Source organism: Schistocerca nitens, chromosome 7, assembly GCF_023898315.1.
Source record: "Schistocerca nitens isolate TAMUIC-IGC-003100 chromosome 7, iqSchNite1.1, whole genome shotgun sequence".
NCBI classification, from domain to species: Eukaryota; Metazoa; Arthropoda; class Insecta; order Orthoptera; family Acrididae; genus Schistocerca; species Schistocerca nitens.
The window spans coordinates 630,827,890-630,840,501 of record NC_064620.1 but is presented as its reverse complement, the minus strand read 5'-3'; the positions used below and the strand labels follow the sequence as shown (position 1 = coordinate 630,840,501).

The following is a 12,612-nucleotide window of genomic DNA, read 5'->3' as shown; positions in this document are numbered from 1 at the left end:
AAGATCTGACACACGAACGGCTAAAGATTTTAAACAGTGCCATATCCCATTTCGGTCTTCAGAATGTGTGGACTCAGGATGGCAGAGTAATCATTAAGACAGCAGCTGGAAAGAAGACAGTCACAAACATGACAGAACTGAATAGTATTAAGTGAAGCTACTCGAGCCAAAAGTGCAAACTTAACACCATTTGCAAATTGTAACAGCCCTATCCTCAGATATAGTCTTGTAATTTTATTAATTTTTTTTAATAATACCCATATTTGTACCTTCAACTAATTGTTTTTGTAACTGTATTAACTTTTCACTATATTTTTTGTGTCTGTAGCTCTAACCATTACTTAATTTTAGTTACTGCTAATACTTTTTTCATTTTCTCAGTTTATTCTCTTCCGTTCTGAATTAGTTCTATTGCAATTATTAGTCTCTCCTTTAGTTCGTTAATCACCCATCTCTTCGGTCTAAATTGTTCATAACAAAAATCACTATCAGTATCACTTTAGCAAATCTCAATCTAATTGTAGCTTCCTACGATAATCACTACCAGTATCACTTTAGTAAATTTCAATTTAATTCTAGCTTCCTACGATAATCTATTAATTATTAAGCTTACTTCTCTCTGCTGGCAGCATCAGCCTCTTAAATCACTCCCTTTTCCCTTATTTCCACCCTAAGCTGTTTCAAATACGCTAATTACATTTCTCCTCTTACGACAGAGGATACACAGTGACACACAGCCGTCACTATTTTGGTTATTCTCCTTGCACCGAATACCACTAATCCATTTTCTATACTCCCGCAACCTCAGGAAATCTCTAGCAGTCGCCTTTCTTTCGGCACTCGCCGTGTCACACACAGGGCGCGCAAAATCTCGGACACCCCTGTGTTATGTCACTTGGCGGAAGCAGCGGCCAGTGCCCCTCGCGGCAGGTAGTGCCTAACAAAGGGACAAACCAGTCTGCCACCCTACTCCAGGCTGCTCAGCGGAAAGCGTCAGAGCTTTTAGCAGCTCACTGCAACATCCAGTCTTTACCTGCACATTACGAAGAACTTAGCCTCCTCTTCAACCAACTAAACTACCACGTAATCCTCTTATCCGAAACATGGTTGAAACCACACATATCCTCTGCATCTATTCATCTCCCAGGGTACACATTTCTTAGGGCAGACAGATCAAAAAAGCGAGGTGGCAGGGTCGGCGCATATATACGAGCAGATCTCAAAGCGAAAGTCTTATGTACGTCAAATCCTGCTGAGGAAAAAGAGGCTGAATTCATGTTCATTGAAATAAATATACAAAGTCGGAAATTATTGACTGGCGTCGTGTACAAGCCGCCAAAAATAAGCTCAATGAGTTCCTTCCAGTCGGAATTACATGCACTTCAGTGTCAATACGAACATGTAATCGTAATGGGTGACTTGAACATAGACCTGCTAAGAGACACTCCCTCCGCAATAAACCTAAGAAGACTGTTTAGTTGCAATAGCATGAACATTCTTCCATTACAACCTACACACCATACGGCGCACAGTCATACTCTTATAGACGTAATCGCAACGAAACAGACTGACAAAGTAAGAGATGTTGGTCAAACATCGGCCCCTGGCCTCTCAGCACATGATGTAATATTCCTGGCCTACTCTGTGCAGCCCCCAAGGATCAAATCGCGTTACATAACTTGTAGGAACATGAAACGTATTGACCTTGACGCTCTAACAGCCGATTGCTCAGAAATCTCATGGCATCAAATAATCAGAAAACCCACAATCGACGGCAAACTTAATGAACTTGGTGATAAACTCACTGCCCTCTATGACAAACATGCACCTGTGCGCACAATCCGTGTAAGAAAATCTCCTGCTCCATGGCTGACAGCTGAATTACGTCAAATGATGACTAATAGGGATGCTGCCCACAGGCGTTTCAAGGCAGATCCGAAACCCGAGCGTTTCGAAGAATATAGAAAGCTACGGAACAGAGTGAAACAATGCATTCGTAATGCTAAAATCAGGCACGCTCGCTCCCTTGTATGCAGCGATCTGACGCCCACGACTCTATGGAAGAATCTCCGTAGCTTGGGGGTCGGAAAGGCAAAATCGGAAACTACTTTTCATGTGTCAGCTAACGAATTAAATGAATTCTTCTCTGCACCTCTGAATACCAGCACAGCTGATAATTACCGTCCACAAGAATCCCTAAACAGGATAACTAACAACGATACCTTCCATCTAAAACATGTAACAACAAATACGGCAAGAAAAGCAATAATGAGAATCTCTTCTGATGCAATAGGCAACGACAGTATCGGTATAACCATGATTAAGAATGTTGCCGATATCTTAGTGCCTGTCTTAACTGACATATTTAATTTTTCCCTCGTGAACGGAATATATCCCACTGCATGGAAAAGAAGCCTAATTCGACCCATCCCTAAGATCGAAAACCCGCAACTGCCTAGTGATTACCGCCCAATTAGCATACTGCCTGCTGTTTCCAAAGCACTTGAATATACTGTTCATGACCAAATCACTGAACACTTGCATGAATTCAGCCTATATGACAAATTTCAATCCGGTTTCCGTAAACATCACAGCACAAACACTGCTCTAATTAAAGTAACTGATGACCTGAAATATGCCATCGACAATCGAAAGGCAACAATATTGACGCTACTGGACTTCAGCAAAGCTTTTGACACTGTTAACTTTGACATATTGCTCAGAAAAATGCAACAGCTTAATTTCTCTGATAGTGCAATGAGATGGTTTGAAAGCTACTTAAAAGACAGACAGCAATGTGTTGTCTGCGTAAATGAAAAATCTTCCTGGAAACATGTTTCCTCGGGAGTGCCACAAGGATCAGTCTTAGGACCACTTTTGTTTTCGTTATATGTCAATGATATTTCGTCGGTTCTGTCCTCCTGTAAATATCATTTCTATGCCGACGACCTCCAGCTCTACCTAAGCGTCAGACCTGAAGATGTAAACACTGCTATCGCTCAGATGAATGATGATCTGTCTTCAGTAGTGACATGGGCGAAAAACCTGGGGCTTAAATTAAATGCAAAAAAAACGCAAGTAATCATAATAGCCCATCAGAAATTAATAAGTTCAGATTTCCGCGAACGGCTACCTCCTATTCTGCTCGACGGTACTCCAATACCATATCAGAAAACAGTGAAGAATTTGGGTGTAACTTTGGATGAGCATCTCAACTGGGCGGAGAATACAGTCGCAGTGTGCCGAAAGACGTCTGCTTGTCTCTATGCTCTCAAAAAGTTTCGGAACATATTTCCACAGGACTTGAAACGCCAGCTCGTGCAAGCACTCGTTCTACCGAACCTCCACTATTGTGATGTGATTCAACAAGGCATGAGTAGTGAAAACAAAAGACGGCTAGAGCTAACCATGAATGCCTGTGTGCGTTACACCTGCAACATTCGCCGATACGATCATGTTAGTGCTTCATACTCCGAGCTAGGGTGGCTGCGGCCGGACAAATTGCGTGACTACCACACTCTATGTCTACTCCACCGACTCCTCGTCGCGCAAGCACCCCAGTACCTTGCTTCAGAGATTAAAAACCTGTCATGTCATCATAATCGAAACACGAGGTCACTCTTATTTGGTATCCTAACTGTGCCCACTCACAAAACAAAAACTTTTGCAAACTCCTTCTCAGTTGCCGCTGTCCGCCTCTGGAACAAACTGCCCCTTACCTTGCGCAAAATTCAATCTCCTGCTGCTTTTAAGAAGAAGTTGAAGCATTTCCTACTATCATCCTCATAAAGTTCTCCACAAAATTAATGTACAAGGGCAATCCCCTCATCTGTCAAACAGCAAAGCTAGCGTCTCCTATCTTGCTCCTGAGATGCCTTCCTCTTCATCTATCTCTATTAGCCACGCAATATTCTTTTCCTTTATATTTCCTTAATTATGTTTCATCATGTCTCTTTATTCTTCTCCTCCCTTCACCATGAGTCTCCCTCATACTCCCTGCTGCCAGCACTCCTACCTCAAATCTGTCTGTTCAATAATGTCTAATTATAACAGTACTTGTGATCTAAGAATATAAACTCTATATGTATGTATTTTTCCAGGTGTACCTTTCAAATTGTTTATTTCACTTTTTGTACTAGATGTAGTTTAACATGCCTACTAAAACATATGAATGAAAAATAAGTAGAATGCCTGGTTAGATGTAAGAGAGGGCCTGATGGCCCTAATCTTGCCAGGTTAAATAAATCAATCAATCAATAAATAAATAAATAAATACAAATACAAGATATGTGTTTCCAAGACATGGTTACTTCATGAATTATATTTGTTTTTGTCTGCATCATCATCTCTGTTAATTTGGGCACTGCATTTGTGAACACCCTGCAGAGTAAGGACAGCAGAGAGCATATAACACTTCCATTGGGAATGCCAGATATCACTTCTGTTTAACTCAATCACTTTGCATCAGGTACTATGAAGAGTGACCTTTCTGACAGGAAATCATGAACCCAGTTGCACAGCTGAGACTCCATAAACAAGCAGTTTGATTGGAAACTGCTTGTCAGGAATGATTCGAAAGCATTCTGAAAATCCAGAAATATAGAATCCATATGATGTCCCCTGTCAATAGTACTCATTATTTTCTGCAAATAAAGAGCATAAAATTCCATAAAATTTCAAGTGTGCAGCCACATAAATTCAGCTTCTTCTTCTAACATTTTGGCTGAATACCTTCCATCCATCTTCAGAGTGAGCCAAGGTGACTAACGCTCCAGCACTTGCTCTGTCCTTTTAAACTTGAGGACCAAACCACTGCGTATGTGGCCAAAGATACATAAGGCACCAGAGACATTGATATGTGGCAAAGAGGTGTAACATATGCATGTAAATTAAATCTATGGCTGCGTAGTCAATCTACATGGTGATATTGATGTGTCACGGAGAGATGCACCGTTGCGACATCTTTGTGATTTAATTACAGAAATTCCTAGATTCCATGACTTGTCCAAGCTGAAGCTGCTCTCTCTATTAATTAAACTCATCACCAACTGAATTTCAATTGCTTCTTTCACTACTGAGTCCCAGAAAGATGAAGTCAAGGCTAAAATTTTGACATTATCGTACACCATAGAGTGCCCAGTGCCAATACAGTGCTCTGCCACCACAGATTTATTAGGTTGTACAAGACGAGTGTACCTGCAGTGCATCTCTCCTCGACTGTACATGTCATCTGTCTGATGTATGAATGGCCACACTCCCCAGGCTTCTGAAGCACCAAATCATCTTTAACGGAACCCAGGAGTGCTGCAGTCTTTGGTGGAGGGCGAAAAATCAATTTCACTTTGTGTTTACTGAGGATCTGCCCTATTTTTGATGAAAGGTTTCCCACATATGGCAGGAAAGCTGGAGCGTTAGTTACCTTAGCACACTCTGAAGATAGCTGGATGATATTCAGCCGAAATATTAGAAGAAGCTGAATTTATGCAGCTGCATGCCCAAACTTTTATGGAACAGTCTTTACGCTGCAAAAACATGAAGACGCACAAAAAGTTTTTGCAAACCCTCATCACCAGTTGTGTAAAGGCCTCATCACCACGGCTGTGGAGGCAGAGTTGATGAGTTCATGAAATGGCTTCTGGTGCAGTACACTGCTAAAACAATTTCCCCTTGCCACTATTACACAGCTAGATCCCAATGTCTGGTAATAGGATAGGAGAATAAAGGTTCTACAACACTCCAACAAATTAGTAACAAAGTCATACAAATGAATTAAAAGGTTTACTTACCTTTGTGACTTATCTTTGTGACTGCAACATTGCTTGCAATATAACACAAAAAAGGTCCTCAATGACTAAGTGCAAATAATCATAGGTAAACTTCACAGGACATAGCAAATGCAATTACAATTGTCTGTTCACTTCTAAGAGTTCACTAAATGACGTTCCCTGTCTAAGTCAGCCGATGATGATCTAGAGCTGCTCTTCTATTTTCCAAGTAGACTTCTGTCTTTTGTTATCTGGTCATTGGCAGACTGTACTCAGCTGCCCATTGGCTGGGGCGAAGTCAATAACTCCATTCTCTGTGACACCCATAGCATTGGTGGAACTTGCACAAGTGGCGAGTCTCTTTGGCAATGACACCAGTTCGCATCTTTGCACCTGTCATGCTTTTGCCATGGCTTTGTCTTGTCGGATGACACAGCAGTTTTGTATCACAAGATCAATATTTTCTGAATATGTGCTGATTATGTGCCAACAGATCATTTTCTTTGAGGTAATTCATAACGTTCAAACACAGTATATGTTCCAAAATCCTACTGCAAATCAACATCAGTGATATGCGTCTGTAATTCAGTGGGTAACTCCTAGTTCCTATCTTGAGTATTGGTGTGAACTGTGCGACTTTCAGTCTCTAGGTACAGTTCTTCCATCAAGTAAGCAGTTGTATACGGTTGCTAAGCATGGAGCTGTTATATCCGCAAATTCTGAAAGACACCTAACTGGTGTAAAGTCTGTCCTGGAAGAGTTGCCTTTATTAATTGATTTAAGTTACTTCACTACACTGAGGGTATCAACTTGAAAGTTTTTCATGTTTGCAGCTGTTCTTGATTTGAATTCTGTATTATTTACTTCAATTTCTTTGGTGAAGGAATTTCAGAAAACTGTAACCACAGAACTTTAGTTGCACTTTCATTGGTAACATTATCATTGTTATTGCACAGTGAGAATATTGATTGTATCTTGTAACTGGTCTCTTGAGATTTTCTACCAGATTTCCAGATGGAGTTTCACAGTAAAAGCTATTGAAAGCATCTCACACTCCCAATTCCATTTCAGATTTGAAGCTCCTGTGAAACATTACCAGTCTTGGAGATTTTGCTTGCTTTGTAAGATTTTTTCATTGCTTCTGCAACAGTTTTCTGACCTCTTTTGTGTACCATGGAATATCAGTTTTATCGCTTATTAATTTATTCGGTATAAATCTCTCAACTGCCACTGATACTATTTCTTTGAGTTTTAACAAATATATCACTTCATTATCTAAGATACTAAGTAGTCTTGGATGGCATACAAACATTGTGTTAAATTGTCATTTAGAGCCTACACGTCACTGTATAATTCATAATTATGATTATAAAATCTGAGAAGAATGGGTACTGATAAAAACCCATTGCAACCTACAGTATACACAAGGCGCTTCCCTTCTCCGGCCTGTATGGTGATGGGAGCTATCGCTGGCAGCCGTGGCGCATTGTCATTCACATCGTTCAAGGTGACGGTCAGGGTGAGTGGGGGACTAGCGGCACCATTACCTCCGGTCATCTCCCGAGCAACAACCTGTAACATAGTTCCACTTTAGTTATGTGTATGCTCTAAATGCATCAATAACATTCAATATCAAACAATGGAAAATCCAGCATGAAATGTGACAATATTATGAAAAAGGCCAACAAGTCCTTTGCTGAAAATAGACAACACACACACACACACACACACACACACACACACACACACACACACACACATATGTGACCACAGTCTCTGGCAGCTGGTCTGGCTTCAGCTGCCAGAGACTCTGGTCACATATGTGTGTGTGTGTGTGTGTGTGTGTGTGTGTGTGTGTTTTGTCTATTTTTGACAAAGGTCTTGTTGGCTGAAAGCTCACTTCCCTATAGTCTTTTTGTTGTGCATCTCCCCTATATCATGAGCAGTAACTATACTTTTCAAGACCCTCAAGATCATTATTTACTTATTTAAACACACAAAGTGCAAATATCAGAAGTGCTGAAGAAATCCAGCACAAAAGTTTTCTGGGTGCAGAACTGTGTCATACTGTAAAGTAACTAACTCGGCAACAGTTATTTTACAACCTGACACAGTTTTACACTTAGAAAACTTACATGTTAACTGACTATCAGCAGGAGCCTATACATCCATAATTCTAGTTTTCACTTATTGAAAGTCCTAGCTTTCTAATTACACTGATCAACAACATATTTGTTAAAAAGAATTGAATGGTGTTCTTTGCTAAGTCATGGGTGCTGAATTTGAAAATGAGATCAGTTTTTGGCTATTGGGCTCAGTTTTCTTGTGACATGTGTAACGAAACTTGTCAGTACTAAACTCTCATTTCTCACTGAAAAACATGATACACTGTGTTACTAAAGAACACAATCCAGTAAAAATTCACATACAATAACATTTTTATATATATATCTTGAATACTATTTACACGATATACGCATATGTAGTAACATAAAAACATATGTAAAAATTGTATTTTTACTCAAATGATTTTCATTCAAGGTTATTGTGGATATTTTAGATGAATCTGTGTAGATGGTTACAACTGCAATTATTATTATTATTGTTATTACTATTATTATTGAAAATTACCACACATCGCTTCTCACAAGGTCATACCATATGTGGTGTTGTCTACATCTGAACATTAATGTTTCTGTAAAAGGTTACTTGAACAATTAATTTTCAGAACCATCCAGTGTAACAAGAACAGTACCCATTCAATCCCTGTGGTTCCCAATATTTTCACTAGGTCTTTTTTATGATAAATGTTTCTAAAATATAGAGCTGCCAGATCACCATAAGCACAGTTGAAATAATAAACAGAATTACAAATAATGTTAATTTGGACAGTACAAAATTCAACAGCCATAATACATTTGGACTTTTTCATCAAAACATAAAAAGCTTGTACAATGCGAAAACAGAGCTTCTTTTTTTTAACACAAGGTATGACAGACTTAAAGGTACTTCTACAGATGTGCTGTAGGCATAAAGTAAAGGAAAATGAGAGTAACAATACACACAAAAAGTGGACTAAAGTCGAAGGCCAAAGACCTTAGTGTATACTGCAGAGACTAACTGCTTCAGTGTCATACTTCACTAACAGACTTTGAAATATACAAGGTAGCACTTCTGACAGTCTATATGCCACCAACAGGAAAAGTTCTAAACTTCATTAATCAAGTAGAAGGGAGTACTAATATGACTTATTCCCACTAAGTGGGAAAATGCTGCATGTGGAGATTCCAATATATGTTTCGACTCTGAAAGTTCTGATTGAGGGCATCTAGAGTTACTGATGACCAGCTTCAGTTTGATTCCCACAGTAACATTCCCAATAAGAATAGGAGGGCATAACACAACAACTGCTGATTGTTTCCTAACTCTGTCTGTCTTTAATGAAATAATTGGTTTAGCTAAGAAAGGAAAAACAAAATATGTCAGCTACACTAGTTTCTGTGAAAATTTACAGGATGAAGAAATGTAAAGAAGTTAACCAATAACATACAGGAGATGAGTAATTTAACTATTTCCTACAAATATTATAACAACGTTATGAATCCAGTTCTCCTTTACAATGATCCAGGGATATTTACAGTGGAACTTGAGACAGAGGGTGGCTAACATCTGAGATCAAAATGTCTTGCACTACAAAGAGAGAATGTTATTTTATGGAAAAGATTTGCTCTAATCACACTTTAAAAATGCATTACGAGCAATGTAGTCCTCAAAAAGGCAGAAACCAAGTGCTATGCAGAAAATGAAAATTCCAAGAGCAAGGCAAGGACAATTTGTACCATTATTAGGCACAAAAGAATGAACTCAGTAATTCAAATTATATTGATCTTTCTGAGGGCACTAGCAGCAACAGAGAATGTGAAATTAAAATCATTGGCTACATAATTCAGTGAATTGTTCCTAACAGTAGCTGAAAACACAGGAACAAAATATTGTCTATCAAAAGCAGATATAATAAATTGACTTTGACAGGTAATGCAAATTCCACTGTCAGATGTCAGTACTCTTCTGGCTATGATGCTATCTCAGCCACAGTACTAAAATCTCCTGCTGACTTGGGAGCACCAACTGTGAGTTACTTTTTGAATCAGTTGATGAGTCAAGAAAGACTGAAGTATGCAGAAGGAACATCAACATACAAAAGTGGAAATAAGAAACTGACCTCTAATTATGGAGTAATCTTACTCCTTCGTGTGTTCACACAAATTTTTGAGAAAGTACCTAAGAAAGCAATACAGAACCGACTTCTGAGAATGTTGTTGTTGTTGTGGTCTTCAGTCCTGAGACTGGTTTGATGCAGCTCTCCATGCTACTCTATCCTGTGCAAGCTTCTTCATCTCCCAGTACCTACTGCAACCTACATCCTTCTGAATCTGCTTAGTGTATTCATCTCTTGGTCTCCCTCTACGATTTTTACCCTCCACGCTGCCTTCCAGTGCTAAATTTGTGATCCCTTGATGCCTCAAAACATGTCCTACCAACCGATCCCTTCTTCTGAGAATAAAGACACAAAAGAATTACAGAATAACTTTATGGCTTTTAAACTATAGCTCAGTTTAGCCTCCGTAAAGGCATCTCTACTGTGAAAACTGTATATGATCTCACAAACTCTCCTCGAATTAAACAATAAAAATCACCCTGTAGACATTTCATGTGATCTTGCCAAGGCCTTCGGTGGCACAGATAAAAAATTCTGCTATGGAAACTAAAATGGTAATGCATTAAATGTCTTTGCCTTGCATTGATGGAATCATATCTTAACAACAGAATGCACAGCCATCACCTTAACAATTAATCTTCCAAAAACTCAAAATTTTATTGGATGGGTAACATATCTCTACTCACAGGAATAGAAATTTGTAAGCTTTCAGAGGCACTGCTCCCTCCTTCTATCAGAAGGGTTGAAGGGAAAGAAAGAGGCTGAAGGAAACAGACTGATGAGGTTTAAAAAATGGGGAGAGTTTGGAAAAGATTCCCAGAACCCTTTACTGGATGGCTTGAGAAGGAAAGACTGTCCTGCCCGATAAATCTCTGCTGATCTAGGATTCTAGGTGACTTCCACACTCTCCCCATTTCCAAATCCAGCATACATTCACTCAGTTCTGTCCTACGGCACAATTATCTGGAGCACTAGTACTAAGGTGAAAAAAGTTTTTGAACAATTTGCTGAAGCTTCTGCAGGCACATAGGTATCCTTACACTCACATGCCACTATATGTACTCCCTGATGGTATTTGTGGTTAATGAGAAGAGTGGTTTTAGGATGAACTCAACTATTCACAGCCACAATACTAGAAGTAGAAATAATTTCCATATAGACAACACATCCTCCTCTAGGGCTCAGAGTGGAGTTTATATTCAGGGGCAAAAGTCTGCAAATGTTGTCAGTGAACATCAATCAGGAAATTGAACTACCCAGATATAAAAAATGAAGTACAGGAATAGCTCATTAGCAACTCCTTCTAAAATTTATTTGTATACTTGGCCTTAGGAACATAAATGCTGCCTTATTTTAATACTTCTATCAGACATATCCTGATGTTTCCAGTGTGTAGACAGCTAATATGGGTCTCAATGAAGTTAAAATGCTTCATTTGAAGTATTAGATAGTAACAGGAGCTGAGTAGTATGGCAAGAGAAGGAGTCACTTCTATCAACACAGCTATGCTTCTCCTAAAACACACACCTGAAGTAATCTGGAAGTGATGGGAATTACTTATCGATTTTTATACATCAGCACTTGTCATAATTTGTTGTTAGCATACTTTACAAAATTAGCCACCAGTTGTCAGTTCTGTCTGTTAATATCTAATTTGACCCATTCCATGATGGAGTTGGCAGAACATGATGTTTGAACAAATGAAAAATTCAAAAATTTAACTCCAGGAAATAAAGGTGGTTTGGCAGCATTGTGAATGACTCATCTTCAAACACACAGAATCAAACTGCATTTCAGCATTGTGACAATTGTCTTACATGATTTTGTTGTTGCAAATGTGTGAAAGTTTATGGTTTGTGCTAAATCAGAAGAAAACATGCTAATATTAATCCGCATAAATATCACAATTTGCTGTTGTATTTGTGGAGTGTCGAAATGGAAATTTAATACTCTTGTAGAGTAAGCTTGGAAACCAGGACAAGAGTTGACCCCCCCCCCCCTTTCTCATGCCCTATGTATGCTGTTTGTCATTGGCTACACTCCTAATGGGGTAATTAAAAACAGTGTATCACATGTCCATTCCAGTTGGCAGATTTTGAAGGAGCCAATGGACCACAACCAGCTGTTATTTTACTTTGGCAAAGATAGATTGAATGATGTCAAGAACAAGGAAAACTGAGCAACATCCTAACTAATCATTTGTTCTTAGGGCTGTTTGTCACAGTGGAGAATTTTCAATATCATTACCTCCTGAGAATGTGACAGTGATTGGTGACAAATATAGTGATGAACTCACAGAACACAGCAAAGGAGATATGCAGGCCGATCCAACATTCCGAGGCCACTGTGAATCAAATGAGCCACACTTTCTGTCTCAAGGGGCCCTAATGACATAATTCATAATTTAAATTTGTCAAATCAATAGGCTGTCACGATTAAAAGGCTAGAACTTTCTCTTCTGCAATGTTTATCATGACCACCATGCTGTTTTTACTCAGTATTTCTCCAAGGAAGATGACACTTTTTTTGTTAACATACTGTGACCATAGTGGAGGCACTCACCCATGACTTTGGTGTACATAAGGTGGTATTTCTTTTGTAGGTTCCAGCAAAGTTAGATTGAAAGCA

At 39.1% G+C, this 12,612-nt stretch overlaps 1 protein-coding gene across 2 annotated transcripts in view; it reads right to left on the bottom strand.

Annotated features, from left to right (window-relative positions):
- LOC126195036 (cadherin-99C) overlaps positions 1 to 12,612 on the bottom strand; it is a 643,316-nt gene that overhangs the window by 94,705 nt on the left and 535,999 nt on the right. For both annotated transcript variants that reach the window (XM_049933479.1, XM_049933480.1), the window contains one exon: positions 7,182 to 7,337. In XM_049933479.1, the coding sequence (XP_049789436.1) occupies positions 7,182 to 7,337 (156 nt within the window). The remainder of the gene's footprint in view (positions 1 to 7,181; positions 7,338 to 12,612) is intronic.